The 16,743-nt window shown below is 49.2% G+C and overlaps 1 protein-coding gene across 5 annotated transcripts; it reads right to left on the bottom strand.

The window, feature by feature from the left end:
- Positions 1–201: 201 nt before the first annotated feature.
- C8H7orf57 (chromosome 8 C7orf57 homolog) lies at positions 202–16,612 on the bottom strand. Of its 5 annotated transcripts, none has more exons than XM_068549851.1 (9): positions 16,447–16,612; positions 16,061–16,229; positions 8,802–8,987; positions 6,966–7,074; positions 6,376–6,532; positions 5,233–5,330; positions 3,568–3,773; positions 2,670–2,684; positions 202–715 (listed from the first exon to the last, which is right to left on the bottom strand). In XM_068549851.1, exons 2-9 carry the CDS (start codon positions 16,113–16,115, stop codon positions 669–671), a joined length of 873 nt encoding a protein of 290 aa, XP_068405952.1. In that variant the 5' UTR covers positions 16,116–16,229; positions 16,447–16,612; the 3' UTR covers positions 202–668. The 5 variants fall into 5 exon arrangements, 3 of the variants coding, with proteins under 3 accessions (XP_068405952.1, XP_068405953.1, XP_068405951.1); XR_011074745.1 differs by lacking the exon at positions 16,447–16,612 and adding an exon at positions 888–979 and having other exon boundaries at positions 665–715; positions 16,061–16,210; XM_068549852.1 differs by lacking the exon at positions 16,447–16,612 and having other exon boundaries at positions 3,568–3,725; positions 16,061–16,226.
- Positions 16,613–16,743: the final 131 nt, after the last annotated feature.

Here is a 16,743-nt window from a genome sequence, read left to right as displayed (position 1 = left end):
ACTGAGAGAATTGTCTGAGCAGTAAAACATTTTTGTTAAGACTACTAAATTAAATATTTAAATTAAACATATTTTTACTTAATACAAAATAATAAATGTTCACTATTATGGATTTCAGTTTATGCCAAAAATATTTTCAAACATTTAAAACTAGCAAATCCTACAATGTTTTCATACTAAATGTTTAAAATTTCAAGGCATAATAAATTAATCTGTTTCTTAATATAAACTATATCACAATATTCTGGAATTAAATACTTTTTTGTAACAGAAAAATTATTCCTACAAAGATTACAGGACCAAATAGTGAAAAAGCTTTTGGGTGAGTCATTTCCAGTCAAGAGTCTAAACCGTCGATTTCAACAGAAGTGGTGCCAGTAGAGGCTCACAGGTCAGGTGGTGACGTCGGCCGAGGGTGGGAAGGAAGTGGCCGGTTCCCAGACCCTGGGACTTCCCAGGCCAGAGAGGCGCAGCGGCGCAAAGGCCACGCGCCTGGCGTCCCAGAGGGATGCAAGAAACAAAACCCAACACTGGCACCATCTATGCAGCAGCGACGTCAAATCTGTTCTAAGATGGATCATTTCGTGAGAATCTATGTTAATAAACTGTAACAGGAGCCTTGTAACTATAGCTGTTACACAGGTCCCAGCTGCACATCACAGCGGGGTTTATCTGTGCTCCCTGGGCGCTGAGGCGGATGGAGGTGCTACTGGACCTGCAATGCAAAATAAAGATAAGACTTTAAGGGCAAAGAGACAAAAGATGGCGCGTTTTATAAATTTGAAAATTGAACCTATTAATTTTAACTAAAAGAAAACGTGTACCTCTGCACCTATTTATAAGGATTATTACTTAAGTCTACATAAAAATCTAGTGCACGGTCCTACCCGCAGCCACAAATCACACGTCGGAAACATCAGCCTCCAACCCGCAGGCGGCTGGTGATCGCTGAGTCAAGCCTGCACGTGCCGAGAAGGTTCTGCGGACACAGGAGGGCGGAGCTGAACGCGCAGCGGGGAGCGGCCTGGGCAGGGGGGCGGCCCAGCTCCACCGGGCTGTTGCGGCCCCAGGGGATGCTGCCTGGCCCCCACCGTGCACCCCGACAGCGCACCCTGCGCACCTGCGTCAACGGTGCCACTCATCTAAAGGCCAGCTAGCTATCTGGCGTGTCAGAAACACCTCGAGTGGCTGCAAAAATTGCAGTGAAAAATGATAATCCTGTGACAGGTGGAGGGAAAACACACTAAAGAAGCCTTGATGAGGTCCAGACAGTTGCAGCGGCCGGCTCGGGGCGTGGTTCCATGTAAGGAAAAGGCAAGCTCCGGGTGGGCGATTGCTGTTCATCACGTTAAAAGCCAGGATGGACAGGAGGAGGAGGCACAGGAGACAGAGGGCAACGAGTGGCCGAGGGCAGCCCCAGCACGCCGCCCGTCCGGATCTGAAGTTCTGGGGGGGCGGGTCGACACCTGGGCAGTGACGCCTCGGCGACCCAGAAAATGCGCAGAGTCAGGTCTGCTCAGCCAAGCGGTGATTCTTCCCGGTTACAGGGGCTTTACCAAGCCTACTTGGTCTTCCACTAATTTTGAACTGTTAAAAATTTCCTCTGAGATTAAGAGGGTCTTGCTGCTAATTTAAACACGTGGATTATATAGCACTGCAATGATTCATTTCCCAGTAGAAAGTGTATCACCTTAATGTCCAACGACAGTTCCTTGACCAGATCAGATATTTTGGTGGTGGTGAGGAAAATTCTATCTATTTAAGACCATGCAGAAAAACAATACTAAAAACCCTCAGAGACCCTGTGCAGGTGGGCCTCTGTGCCTGGGGCATCTGTATGTATGTATGTATGTATGTATGTATGTATGTATGTATGTATTTATTTATTTATTAACATCTTTATTAGAGTATAATTTCTTTACAATGGTGTGTCAGTTTCTGCTTTATAACAAACTGAATCAGTTATACATATACATATGGCCCCATATCTCCTCCCTCTTGCATCTCCCTCCCTCCCACCCTCCCTCCTTATCCCACCCCTCTAGGTGGTCACAAAGCACTGAGCTGATCTCCCTGTGCTATGCGGCTGCTTCCCACTAGCTATCTATTTTACGTTTACTAGTGTATATAGGGGCTTCTGTATTTAAATTAGAGGCCTCTCCTGGCCTTTCAGTTCTTTACCATTATTTAAACCCACATTTCTCACGTAGTGTCTAATAAAATGTATGCCTCTGAAGTAAATTGAAATATGCTTTATCTTGTGTGATATGCATAAAAGAATAATTCTGTTGTAATAATGTAAGTGGTCCTCCTTTTGCTGTCCCCAAACTGTGTTTCTAGAAGTCTGACTTTTTTTTTTTTATTCTTTTTGGCCCCTCTGCGCAGCATGCAGGATCTTAGTTCCCCGACCAGGGATGGAACTCGTGCCCCCTGCAATGGAAGCACGGAGTCTTAACCACTGGACCGCCAGGGAAGTCCTAGAACTCTGACTTTTTAAAGGCATAGATGTCACCAGCTTTTGTAGTTAGAACACGGGTGGTTTGGAGAGGGACCTCAGAGGCTTCTGAGATGCATCACCTTCAGATTGAAGAACTATGTCCATCAACTGTTTTTGTGTCTGAGACACTTTTTATACTTGGATGCAGGTCAGTTTCTCTATAAATACTCACTTGGAGAAGAAGACTCTGTAATAAAAGACAAGTGCATTAGTTGTTCAATTTAATAAAAGAGGCAAATTTTAAAAGAATTACTCTCAATAATTCCTTAAAAATTAGTAAAAGTTTATATGACTTAAAATGGCATCATGGTGACAGTGGAGAGAGGGTATCATTAAGACACTGGCCAGGCCAGCATGGTGCCCACCGGCCTGGAAGACAGGCAGAGCTCACGTTTACAAAAGATCACATAAAACATTTGAGATGCTTGAAGAGACACAACACAGCTCCTTCCTCCTTAATCAGAGAAATGAAGCCTCAGAGTGAAAGTAAGTTTCCTAAAGGCAAATGGTCAATAGGTTCTAGAGCTACAGAAACTAAACATCATACTCGATAGACCTTAAGATGGACGTCGCCCAAAATAAGACTAATTGTCCCTGTGACAGTGATTGTTAAAAATCAAACTAATAAAGTTTTTTGAACAGCTAATTTCAGGGAAATGTCTAAGCTATTCAAAGTTTAATGACAAAGTTTAAGAAATGCTGATAATGGAACAAATTCAAGCTTGAACTGCGAGTTCTTTTCAAGAACTAGGGCTTTATCTGAAGCTGCCTCAGAGAGGACCAAGCATTGCAGGGGTCAGAATCTTTTGGACCCAGGAAGCTAAAACTGATATTATGTGTGTGGTACAACACATAAAGCATCAGAATTTTTGACAACTAAAAGAAAATGTAAAGCCACAGAAATAATGACTTTTGCTATTCATCTGAATAAAGAGGAAAGAAGCACAATATATATTATCCTCATGTGTATCTGTAACCTCAATATCTCTGTAGGTTTTTTATGTGGTTTTTAGATCACTCATTATGATACAGGTAATGAGACAAGGGGTCTCAGGGGCCGTGCACTTCACCTGGGCCTTCCTTGGCGCCTTCCGGAGCCTCTGGGTCTGGGGGCAGTGCGGCGTCCCGCGGAGACTGGGACGGAGATGAAGCAGAGGCCCTGGATGTCTGCGGGGTCCTCTTGTCTGGGTCTGCTCGCTGCTGTAACCACTCAGCCTTATATCCATTGCTAATAAGTTTGGAAAAGTTTGTGGGTGAACTGGTTTTTTGACCAGGCCTCAAAAAGAGAAAAATTAAGTACTTAAGTACAAAGGTGAAGGATAATCCAGAAGCGTTCTCAGCGAACATACTGATGGTAAATTAGATGCGTTACTGTCCCTGAATACACAACAGAGATGCTTCTCCCTCTCTCCCTCTTATCTCTCTTTCTCAATCTCTCTCCACTTTTAAGCATAAGGAAGTAACCTCCAAGCATCCTTGTACACAGTGAGCGCATACTTAGTTCAGTTTCCAAAACCTTTCTTCAGAACAGCCAATGAGAAGAAGAAGAATTCCAGCATTTCCCAGGGATGCCTTCTTCTGAAAGAACCGCCCCTTCCCTGGGGAGGGATGAGTGACTCAGACTCTACCACTTTCAAACAAATTGTTACTTTCTTAATTAGTTCTTCCCTGTTCAGGTTAAAGATTATCTGCTGCTTCTTTACACACCTCTGTCTTCTCTCTGTCATTTACATCTTTGCAGACCTTATCATAACCTCCATTAGGAGAGGCGGGGAGATTGGATGTAAAACAGGTGATGCATATCACCTGTGCCCTCCGAGAGCCTCGGGTTTCTTACTCGTAAATAAATCACTCTGTTGTCAAGGGTCTTCCTAATGGCTCTGGCAGGCTGGCGTTCTCTCCCTCTCTCTCTCTCTCTCTCTCTCTATATATATATATATATGTATGTATAGGTAGAGAGATAGGTAGATATAGAAATATAGATGGATATAGATAGAAAGACATAGATGTATACAGATATAGATAGATAGATAGATAGATGGACAATAGATAGATATAATTTTTTTGCCCTAGCAGTCTGAGTGTGGTGCTTTCATGGCATTTGTCACACATAATGTAACTGATTTATTGCTCCTCCCCCAGCCCCACTAGAGGAGAAGCAATTGTAAGAATTAGTCAGACAATTAACGGCATTAATTCTAGCACTACAGTGGGATTCTGGGGAAGGGAAGAGAAACAGAAGGCCTCAGGGACCCCCTCTCCAGCTGGGCGAGTAATGAAGTGTCAGGGCGCCTGACAGATGTTCCAGCTGAATGCAGAGCCAAGGGCTCACTAGGCGCAGACACCAGGGTCCAGGCCTTGGGGACAGAAAACGTCAGGACTGAGCAGCACATACATGTGGCCCCAAGTTTATAGGGCGAGCTTGGGTGACACAGGCTGACAGAGGAGAGAGCTCAGCTCAGTGCTCAGGGAGGGGGAGGATGGGGCCCACAGGGGCCCGGGGGGATGGGCATCCGGAGGGAAGGGAAAATGGAAGAGGAGGCCAGTAGACAGGGCCAGGCCGTGGGAAGTTGTGCCACTGAAGTCACATCACCACAACCTGCTGCTGGGAAGCGAATACTGTTAGGCCGGCATCAGCATCGTGTATTGGAGCCATGGTTGTCACTGTTGTCACTTGGACCAAAGACCAAACCCAAACCGAATCCAGACCATGCTGGCGCAGCCCGTGCACTTACATGGGGGGAAAGGACAGTTTGCTTCCTGCAGGGTCTTTGGGGCCAAGCGGGGTCCCGGCTTTGCTCGGATACTTGGACTTGATGGCTGGTAGCCTCACCTGTACAGAGAGACACACGAAACCCTGACTTAGAAGGGTTTGCTCCCTGCACTTTCTCAGCCGCGGCATGGCCCTGTCAATGGTTTGGCGACAGTACAGCGTCCAGCCTTTTATAGGGCATGGGCACCGTGGCCCTGGTTAGCACCTGAAGCCTCTATGTATTGCTGGGAAGGGTCGCCAGGAGCAGCCCGTTCACTGAACATGCCAACCCCCCAGAGCCAGGCTCAGGGCTGGGACAGGGTGTCTTGAGGGCAGACAGCCGGCCTGCTGCACGCAGCTGACACTGTGTACAGTGGTCAACTCTCCGAGCCCCGGAATAAACTTCCAGGGCTTCTCTTCCTAGCAGACACTGCGAAGCGGGCTGGGGTCAGGCAAGGAACCTGCCAGCCAGCAAGGCCGCTCCCCTGCTGTGCGGGGGAAGGGCGGCCAGGCTTGCTCATCATCAGGACCCGCTGCCGGTTTTACCGTGAACGTCTCCAGTTCACCCACAGACCCCCACGTCCCAGGAGCCACGCCAGTCCCGTGAACCGAGACACCGCCACCAGGAAGCCACTGACCCGGGATGGCCTTCACAGGGTGCCTTTGAAACCGAAATGCCTTGAAAGTGTGTTGCCTTGCCGTCGGTGCTCCTTCAAGGTCAAATACAAATACCCAGGGTTTGCACAGAAGAGAAGCAGCATCTCCTCTTCCCTTCTTGCCCGTACAGAGTATCACGGGGAACTTTAACTTAAACCCTTAAACAGAATGGGCTTGTTCAGAAACTGGATAATGTCCTTTCTATCCGGGCAGATGAGAAGTGACGGCCAACTTTCCCCAAGATGAGTGTCAGCTCGTTAAAACTCACTCAGTAAAAGGCAATCTTACCTCGAAGGTCGAATTCATAAGGAGAAGAAGGAAGCTAATTTCCCGTGGCCTCTGGCCTTTGAGCAGATCGAAATTAAAATGCAGACCTCGGGGCCATGAGACACACCCTGCCGACAAGCACATCGAGGGGCGTGCTCCCGGCGGCAAGCAAAGCCATGCCATCTATTGGGGCTCTAGTCACCTTTTTTTTCTCCTTTTCCAGTTCCTCGGCCTCTCTTTGCCAAACCGACTTCATGTCAAAGTCGAAGGGCCCCCTTCTGGACTCATAGTTGCCACTGACGTGATCGGGGTTAGACTCTTCATAAACCATGTAATCCGGTATGGACACAGCGGGGACCCTGCAGAAACGGACAGAGGAGCCCCGGCCCGCGGCTTAGGGCCACCTCCTGACCTCCCCTCCCTGCCTCCCTCCTTCCCTCTCCCCCCCCCCACCCCAGCACCCAGCTCTGACCTTCTCCAGTCCCCACCCACCCCACCCCCCTCATTTTCTCGGCTCCTCGTTCTGCTAGGATAAAGTCTAGGCCCTTAGCATAGGGGGAGGGGGAGAGGGAGGGGTGGGGAGGGGAGAGGGAGGGGGCCCTCCGGGATGCAGCGCAGGGGAGAAGCTGGGCAACCAGCGGACTCCCAGCAAGGACGGGACAGAAGAGGGCGCCCAGCCTCCCGGAGACAGTGGGCTGCAAGGAGGCGGCGGGCGGAGAGGCCGGGCGCGGAGGTCAGAGGCTGGGGACGCAGGCCTGGGCGGGGCCGCAACGCGGGGGTCAGGATACTCACTGCCTCCGGTCGGCCGTCGGCGGCTGGCTGTGGTGGACGTACCAGTCTGGCAAGGAGTAGGCCACGGGGGAGCCCTTCGTGGTGCCGGGGGCAAAGTGCTTCAACAGATCTCAAGGCCAAAAAGACACGGCTGTGAGCGGCCTGCGCATTACCAGCGGGCAGGTCGCAGCGACGAGGGGACCGGCTCTCCTCCTGGGCTCCACTGGGCCGGGGGGCAGCACGCCGGGGTGTCCCCGGTCCTCTCCCGCCAGTGCTCTTGCTGCCTGGTGCCCAGAGGACATCCCTCCTGCACCCCTGCCCCGCCGCCGGCCACCGCCTCCCTGTCTCTGGGGGGAGGGGGAGGGGTCCTTGCTCCAGGGCGGTATCTGCGGGGACAAAACTCCTCGGGCCCCCCGGGGGGCTGCGCCCTGGCTCCTCTCTCTGCCCAGGACAGTCTGTTCTCCACCCCCCACGCGGCAGTTCTGTGGTGAGCCGCCCCCTCCAGGTTTCCGGTGGGAAGCGAGGCACCGGCCCCTCTAAATCCTGGGGGCAGGGGGAGTGTTAACCGGTGCCCCCCGTGGAGCCAGGCTGAGAGGGTCAGAGACTCGCTCGGGCTCCAGCTCCCGACCCCCCCACTTGCTGCCAGGTCTTCGTCCCCCTCCCCCAGCTTGAGGGCTCTTCCCAGGCAGGGGTCAGTCAGGCGCGGAAGCGGGAGCGACGGCCAGCATCGACTGTTCTTACTATTAGCAAGACATGTTTAACTTTTTTATTTTTTGAACTTTTCGTTTTTAAGTATTTCAGACTTAGACAAAAGGTCCAAAAAATGGTATGAATTCCCCTAAACCCTTCACCCAGATTCCTCAAATGCTGCGATTCGTTTCCCATTTGCTTTATTGCTCTCTCTCTCTCTCCCCCCCCCACCCCACCCCCCGTTAGTACTGTCACTGTCATTGCTGTTTGGGGAACCGTTTGGGAGGCTTCGAGAGACAGTTATGACATAATCACAGTGTAGTGATCAAAATCAGGAAATTAGTGTGATGCAATCCTTTTAGCCAGTTTACAGATCTTGTTCAGATTCTGCCAGCTGTCGCACTAATGTCCTTTTAACTGGTGGCTGGGGAGTGGGGAGGTGGCGCACTTTCTATGCTTTACACGCAGTGAGTCACATGGTCTGTTCCGGGCTTTTGACCATTAAAGCCAGGTGCTGCCCTCTGCCATGTCGCCCACTCTCCCCGTGACAATCTCCACAGCAGGAGCAGGGGTCAGAAAGAGAGAGAGAAGGGTCAGCGTTTCTCAGGCTCGTTCACCACAAAGGCCAGCCAGAAGGCGTGCTAGATAGACGTGACTCCTAGCTTGACCAGCAGCTTTAATTAGCACAGCTGAGCAGGCCTTTCTCAGTTACATCATGGTTACAAGTGTGATGTTCGTCTGCATCACCATGGACACTCATCCCTGGCCTCCATTATCAAGAAGACACTAATACACAGGATGAGGGACGATGAGACAGAGCAACAGGAACAAAGATGCTTCACAGGCGACTGGGGACGGGGTGGCCCGGAGCTCGGCGACTGCAGTGCAGAGACAGAGACTGCAGTTAGACAGGGAGGTGGCACGGGAGTCACCGCAGGGGTGTCGCTCGGAAGGAAAATCCCAATTCGGTGAACTCACAGCCTAGTGGGTCTTTCCCATAAACGGCAGCACGCCCCTGAAGAGTCTGCACCCTGAACTGTATCCATTGACCGGGACTTCCTACAGCCTTGGGCAAAGCTCATACACTTCACATATTTTTACAGGGAAGACACAATGACCAGACGACCGTGTCACTCCCGCCACAAAGCACAAGCCTGCGGTGCTCACCGGGCTGGCCGCCTTGCTTTGCCAGCTTCACGTACTCTGAGTCCGTTTCCTTCACCCAGTACCTTCGTTCCCTGAGCGTGTGCCCACTGGGGGCTTCCCTCAGGTCACTGAGGCCTGGGATCTGGGATGCTGGCGGGGCATCCATAGCTTTCTCAGACCGCTTCACAGGAAGGTGGTAATACCAATCTAGGGAAGAGGAGGCCAAGGGTCAGTCAGGTCATTACTTACGGAATCCAGGCTGCTTTGGTCCACTGCCCAGAAGACAACTACACCAGGGAGGGCGTCTCACCCTCCCAGGACACCAGCAGAGGACATCAACATGGGACACCAGCACAGGTGAAACTGCCCTCTTGTAAACACCTGTTACCTGAGGCATAACCCTGCCAGTCGTGTAGCTAACAGTCCCTAAAGGCCACAAGCAGCAGCCACAGCACCCAGCAGATGACAAGCACCTTCTAGGAGGCCTGCTGGCCTCTCTGCTACTGGCTGTTCCTCTGTCCCAAAGCAGTGAGAGCAGAGCCCTTCTCTGAGGTTTTTAACCTCCCAGTGAGGTATCCAAATCCCCTACGTGTGCAGCTCTCTCTCTCTTCTCCTTCAATCCTCCATTGGAATTGGGACTAGACTGCATTTCTGGGAGTACACATTCCTGAAAGATCCCAAATCACTTAAAATGTGGGCAAGTCTCTGGACTATGTGACCAAATGTTAGCCAAGATTTGATCAACTTAGAACCTTAAAAACACTGAGATATCATGATAAAAACTCTTACCAAAGTGGGCACAGAGGGACCATATCTCAACATAATAAAAGCTATTTATGACAAACCCACAGCCAGCATAATACTCAATGGTAAAAAGCTGAAAGCCTTCCCACTAAAATCTGGAACAAAACAAGGATGCCCACTCTCACCACTTCTATTCAACATAGTATTAGAAGTCCTAGCCACAGCAACAAGACAAGAAAAAGAAATAAAAAGTTTTCAAATTGGTAGGGAAGAAGTAAAATTGTCATTATATGCAGATGACATGATACTCTATATAGAAAACCCTAAAGACTCCACACAAAAACTACTAGAACTGATAAATGAATTCAACCAGGTAGCAGGATACAAGATTACAGAAATCTGTTGCATTTCTTTACACTAACAATGAAATATCAGAAAGGGAAAGTAAAAAAAAAAAAAAAATCCCTTTTAAAATCACATCAAAAAGAAAAAAAATTACTTAGGAATAAACCTGACCAAGGAGGCAAAAGACTTATATGCTGAGAACTATAAAACATTGATAAAGGAAACTGAAGATGATTCAAAGAAATGGAAAGATATCCCATGCTCTTGGGTTGGAAGAATTATTACAGTAAGTCCCCTACATACAAACCTTTAAGTTGCAAACTTTCAAAGATGTGAACATGCATCTGGTTCCAGCAAGGAACCAGAACCTGTGCCATCAACATCAGGCATGAGTGAAACTGCAGCTTGCCCTCCAACTCCTATTGCTGATGATCCTTCAGCTCTACCATCTCCCACCTCCTCTCCCTCCTCCAGTCAGTAACTCTTCTTGCCTGTTCACTCGATGCCAGCCCCTGGATGCCAGGTGTTGTACTGTACTTTTCACAGTACTGTACTGTATGATTTAAAATATTTTCTTTATTTTTTGTGTTTGTTTTTTATGTATTATTTGTGTGAAAAGTATTATAAACCTATTACAGTACAGTACTATATAGCCGATTGTGTTAGCTGGGTACATAGGCGAACTTTGTTGGACTTACGAACAAATTGGACTTACGAATGCACTCTCAGAACGGAACTTGTTTGTATGTAGGGGACTTACTGTATTGTTAAAATGGCCATACAACCCAAAGCAATCTACAGCTTTAACATGATGTCTATCAAATTACCCATGACATTTTTCACAGAACTAGAACAAATAATCCTAAAATTTATATGGGACCACAAAAGACCCAGAATTGCCAAAGCAATCCTGAGAAAAAAGAAAAAGCTGGAGACATAACTGTTCCAGACTTCAGACAAAACTACAAAGCTACAGTAATCAAAACAGTGTGGTATTGGCACAAAAACAGACCTATAGATCAATGTAACAGAATAAAGAGCCCAGAAATAAACCCACACACCTAGGGTCAATTAATCTGTGACAAAGGAGGCAAGAATATACAGTGAGGAAAAGACAGTCTCTTCAGCAAGTGGTGTTGGGAAAGTTGGACAGCCACATGTAAATCAATGAAGTTAGAACACTCCCTCTCTCACACACAAAAATAAACTCAAAATGGCTTAAAGACTTAAATATAAGACATGACACCATAAAACTCCTAGAAGAGAACATAGGCAAAACATTCTCTGACATAAATCGTAGCAGCATTTTCTTAGGTCAGTCTCCCAAGGCAATAGAAACAAAAGCAAAAACAAACAAGCGGGACCTAATCAAACTTATAAGCTTTTGCATAGAAAAGGAAATCTAAGCAAAACAAAAAGACAACCTATGGACTGGGAGAAAATATTTGCAAACTATGTGATGGACCGGGGCTTAATGTCCAAAATATACAAACAGCTCATACAACTCAATAACAAAAAATTAAACAATCCAATCAAAAAATGGGCAGAAAACCTAAATAAACATTTAGGTTTAATAAACATTTAGAAGACATACAGGTGGCCAATAGGCAAATGAAAAGATGCTCAACATCACTAATTATTAGAGAAATGCAAATCAAAACTACAATGAGGTATCACCTCACAACAGTCAGAATAGCCATCATCAAAAAGTCTACAAATAATAAATGCTGGGGACTGCCCTCGTGGTGCAGTGGTTAAGAATCCACCTGCCAGTGCAGGGGACACGGGTTCGAGCCCTGGTCCAGGAAGATCCCACAACTAAGCCCAAGTGCCACAACTATTGAGCCTGTGCCCTAGAGCCCACAAGCCACAACTACTGAGCCCTCGTGCCACAACTACTGAAGCCGTGCTCCGCAACTAGAGAAGCCACTGCAATGAGAAGCCCACACACAACAACGAAGAGTAGCCTCTGCTCACCGCAACTAGAGAAAGCCCATGCACAACAACAAAGGCCCAACGCAGCCAAAAATTAATTAATTAATTAATTAAAAAAATAATAAATGCTGGAGAGGGTGTGGAGAAAAGGGAACCCTCCTACACTGTTGGTGGGAATGTATATTGGTGTAGCCACTATGGAGAACACTATGGAGTTTCCTTAAAAGAATTAAAATAGAGCTACCATATGATCCTGCAATCCCACTCTTGGGTATATATCTGGAAAAGATGAAAGCTCTAATTCAAAAAGATACATGCACCCCTATGTTCATAAGCAGCACTATTTACAATAGCCAGGACATGGAAGCAACCTAAATGTCCATCAACAGATGAATGGCTAAAGAAGATGTGCTACATATATACAATGGAATACTACTCAGCCATAAAAAAGAATGAAATAATGTCATTTGCAGCAACATGGATGGACCTAGAGATTATCATACTAAGTGAAGTAAGTCAGAGTCAGAGAAAGACAAATACCACATATATCACTTATATGTGGAATCTAAAAAAATGATACAAATGAGCTTATTTACAAAACAGAAATAGACTCACAAACATAGAAAACAAACTTATGGTTACCAAAGAGGAAAGGTGGGTGGGAGGGATAAATTAGGAGGCTGAGATTCACATATACACATTACTATATATAAAATAGATAATCTATAAGGACCTACTGTATAGCACAGGGAATACTACTCAATATCTACCTATAATGGAAAAGAATATGAAAAAGAATAGATATATATGTATAAGTGAATCATTTTGCTGTACACCAGAAACTAACACAACATTGTGGATCAACTATACTCCAATTGGAAGAACAAACAAACAAACACAGACAGAGCCTTACTGAACAGGTTTGCTAATTTGACAGGAGCAGGAAGATGCAGGACTGAGTGCCGCCATCGGGGAGGCTTCACCGGCAAACAATGTCATCTGAACCCCACCCCGCTTTCCTTTTGCTTGAGGCCAAAGTGGGACATCCCGAGTCGTCAGACAGGAAAGGGGAGCAGCACTCAGGAGGGTGGCTGAACGGGGCGGGGCGGGGGGGGGGGACTTTGTCCCGGGCATCCTCATGCTGTGGGAAGCATCTCGGGCCGCAGATTGGCAGGGGTGGGCTGCATGTGGCTTCCGTGGAAACATCAAGTCTGGTCCCACAAGGGTGAAGCGCGGTGAGTGTAGATAAAAGGTGTGGGATTTCTAGGGGACAGGGTCCCGTGAAGAGGAGGGTGGGAGGACAAACGGGGGGGGTGGTGAATGAAGGCCAGCTTGCTCCCTGCCTTCCCTCCCCATCGATCTGAACCCCCCGCCCCACCCAGAGTGGCCACGGGGGGTGAGCTGAACTGGCCTTGTCAGAGCCCTGAGGCCCCCTCAGTGGGCACCCAAGACACAGCCCTGCAGGCTGCTTTGTGACCACCTGTGAGGGTCCCTGCCAGGAGCGAGAGGTGTGGGCAGAAGCCCAGGGACCTGTAGTGATCAGGCCCACTTATGGCTCCACAGAGGGAAGACCCTAGGACACTCAGGCTCTTGGTGTTCTGGTGACACTTCGCGTCAGAAACTGATTAACCGCATGTCCAAATATAAGAACAAATATCACCGCTGATTGAAAGCTTTGGACACAAAATCCAGAAGTGTGAAATAAGAAAGATGCCACTATCGTAGCACAAGTAACTCTTGCATTTAAGAGCTTACTGGAACGAGCTGTCAAAAATGCATGGCGTTCAGGGAATTCCCTGGCAGTCCAGTGGTTAGGACTCTGAACTCTCATTGATGAGGGCCCAGGTTCGATCCCTGGTCGGGGAACTAAAATCCCACGAGCTGTGTGTAGTGGCCAAAAAAAAAAAAAAAGCATGGCGTTCAGGGTCTAACATAGGACTGGCTCCTGGCAGGTGTGATGGGTAATTTTATGTGTCGCCTTAGCTAGGCCACAGTTCCCAGATGTTTAGTCTGGCATGTTACTGTGAAGGTGCTTTTTAGAGGAGATTAACGGTCAAATCAATAGACTCTGATTAAGCAGGTAAGTCTCCCTAACGTTGGTGGGCCGTATGCCATCAGTTCAAGGATTTAGGAGAAAAGACTGAGGTATCCTGAGGAGGAAGGAATTCAGCCCCCAGACAGCCTCTGGACTCAGGACTGCAGCATCAGCCCTTCCCTGGGTCTCCGGCCTGCAGATTTTGGACCTGCCTGCTCCACAACTGTGTAAGCCAATTCCTTAAAATAAATCAGTCTCCCAGTCAATCTCCCTCCCTCTCTCTCTCTCTCTCTATACACACACACACATCTTGTTGGGCTATGGAGAACCCTGACTGGTACAGTAGGAACACAGGAAAATGATGCTGAATAGATACCTTTACACAAGCACACATGGATCCCAGGAACAAGAAGCCACCATCCTCTGAAGCTAAAAGTTAGCCACCCAATCTGTACTTGGAACTAAAGCTAGTTCACTGCATAAAAATGAATGTTCATGGGAAATCTTTTAAATATCTAAAGAACAGTAATTAGATGAACAGTATAGTGGAAACACTATAGTTTTGAAAAGGAGAAACCCCCCGCCCCGGGAAAGCTTTAAAGAAGTGTGCCCAAGCTCACAGAGAATTAATTTAAGAACTAGGAGGATGGGTAGGACCATCTTATCTGATTGTATTCAGCTCAAATATTTTCTTTTAGAGGGAAGGCATTCGGTTCTTGCTTGATTTTTCCTCTCTGTGTTTTGATTACTAATTAATCCACAGAGAACAGAGTAGCTTCTACTTCTCATTACCGGAAGCTTTGGGCGGGCACTGAGCTCTAACCTGGTTGGCTGTTTATCACTGTGTGCCCTGCTCAGAGAGCCAGCACACGAGTCACTGTGAACCAGCTGTCACCACACACACACACACACACACACACACACACACACACACACACACACACACACACACGGTTAAAGGAACGAGAACTGTCTTGTCCTCAAACATGATCAGTACTTGTATGGCACCAGATCACTTACTACCGTGTAGATTTCTTTACGAGCTCCCTTGCCCCCTCCCGTGCTTGCTTTATCCATAAGGAGCCAGGCTCAGAGAGATCACAAGGTGACTCAGCCCCACAGCTCTCTGGTGTCTGAGGGTACATCCCACGGGGCTCTGGAGCCCTGCCTTTGGGCTGCTGCGGCCTTGGAGAACAGGGCAGCCTCCTGAAACTCTGAGCCTCAGCTTCCTCACCTATAAACCAGGGCTAAGGACCCCTCGACAGGTTGTTCTGAAGTTCAGTGTTAGTGTGACAGTGTTTAGCAGAGCACCTGGCAAGTGTTGCCGTCTTCTGTGCTGCTCACATGGGGAGGCCACCCACTAAGGCACTGAGACATCAGACCCAGGCTGAGAGCCCACCGTGGAGACGGGGGCCCAGGCCTCCCGTCCCCTGCCCCATTCCCAGCACAGCCACGGACCCAACCATAGTGGCCACAGCAGAGCTCCAGGCAAGAAGCACGTTGAGACTGTGAAGAAGCCCATGCTTGGTCCCACTGCCCACAGCCCCCCTGCCAGCCCTCACCCTGCCTTTCCCAGCAGAGCTCTGGGACTCTCTTCTCCTCCCTCCTTCTCCAGCCCTTCTCGAGATGGGGCAGCGTAAAAACCAAGGCAAAATCAGACTCCAGCACCCAGGTCTTCCTCCTTCCCTTCTGCCAGCTTCACAGTGAGAAGCCCACTGCCGTGGGAACCTCTACCAGAGGCTTGTTTCCTGTGTCCCACTGCTTAAAGCAGGAGACATAGTTACCCTGGTTGGGGTCTAAATTAGGAGCAAGAGATAGGTGATCAATGAAATACATCGGGATGCAGCTGAAAATGAAAGTGCCCAAGCCAACGTACAGGGAGACCCCTGTGAGACTTACACAGGGTTACTGTTACAGAGAAATTTTCAGAGATGCTATCGCTCCAAAAACTGAGGAGCTCCAACAGCAGTGGGTAGCCTGACTTTCTCTTGTTGAATAAAGGGAAAAAACAAACTAACTAACAAGCTTAGTTTCCCCCCATGCTACCCTTTAAGACTTGCTTCCACACTGGGGCATAGGGGCAGTGTGCAGCTTTCTCTGAGGGTACCCCGTGTTGTCCTGTCCCCTCCTGGCCACCCCCGCCACACACGCACGCAGGATGCTGGTTTGAGCCAGTCCAGCCGCAGAGCAAACGCGGGTTTCCTCTCCTCGGGTCACTCACCGCAGGGAGCATAGCGGCTCGTGGCGCCGTGCAGCTCCTTGCTCGTGTTCCTCATGCCGGGAGACACGCTGGGCCGGCTGTTCTCTGTTCTCGGGTGAACCAGGAACCGACGCGGGGGTTGAGCTGCAGAGGCCGGGTCCCCGTTCCTGCTCTGTCTGTCCTCCTCCGCCTGACAGGCAGGGTATACATCAGGGGCACATCCACACGGGTATACAGCAGGGACACGTCCAGGCAGGGTATACAGCAGGGGCACACACACGCCGAGTAGACAGCAGGGGACAGCAGGTTCCGAGGTACACCCGCCCCCCGGCCCGGTGCTCCTCCATCCCGGGTGACGGGTGGCCCCCTCCCTGCCCCGACCCCACTGGCCGTCTGACGCTGCTCACCTGCAGGCCTAGGGTCTCGGTGATTGCCACCTGCAGCGTCCGAGGCCACTCTGTTCCAGCGGGCGGCTGGGACCAAACCCAAACTCCCAGCGCGGCACGGAACCACAGCAACCCGCGTCGCCGGGGCAACGGCCTGTGCCAACCGGCGGTCGCAGCAGGAGCAGCGGCAGCCAATCGGGGCAGTGTGAGGGGCCGCAGCCGGCCAATCAGCTCCAGGGGCAGAGCGCGGGCTCCTACTATCAACTGCCCGGCGCCAGTGCGTGACCTAAGTGCTGGCCTGGGCGTGGCCGCGCTGCT

The sequence above is a fragment of the Eschrichtius robustus genome, chromosome 8, assembly GCF_028021215.1.
Source record: "Eschrichtius robustus isolate mEscRob2 chromosome 8, mEscRob2.pri, whole genome shotgun sequence".
Lineage (NCBI taxonomy): Eukaryota > Metazoa > Chordata > Mammalia > Artiodactyla > Eschrichtiidae > Eschrichtius > Eschrichtius robustus.
This window is presented reverse-complemented; position numbering and strand designations above follow the sequence as displayed.

What these genes read in the sequence shown, in the direction of transcription:
- C8H7orf57 (XM_068549851.1), bottom strand. Translation starts at nt 16,115, where the DNA reads ATGAGGAACACGAGCAAGGAGCTGCACGGCGCCACGAGCCGCTATGCT. An exon ending in CCGACGGCCGACCGGAGGCA is followed by an intron (nt 6,533 to 6,965) that starts GTGAGTATCCTG and finishes CCGTTTCTGCAG; the next exon opens with GGTCCCCGCTGTGTCCATAC. An exon ending in TGGAAAAGGAGAAAAAAAAG is followed by an intron (nt 5,331 to 6,375) that starts GTGACTAGAGCC and finishes CTCTCTGTACAG; the next exon opens with GTGAGGCTACCAGCCATCAA.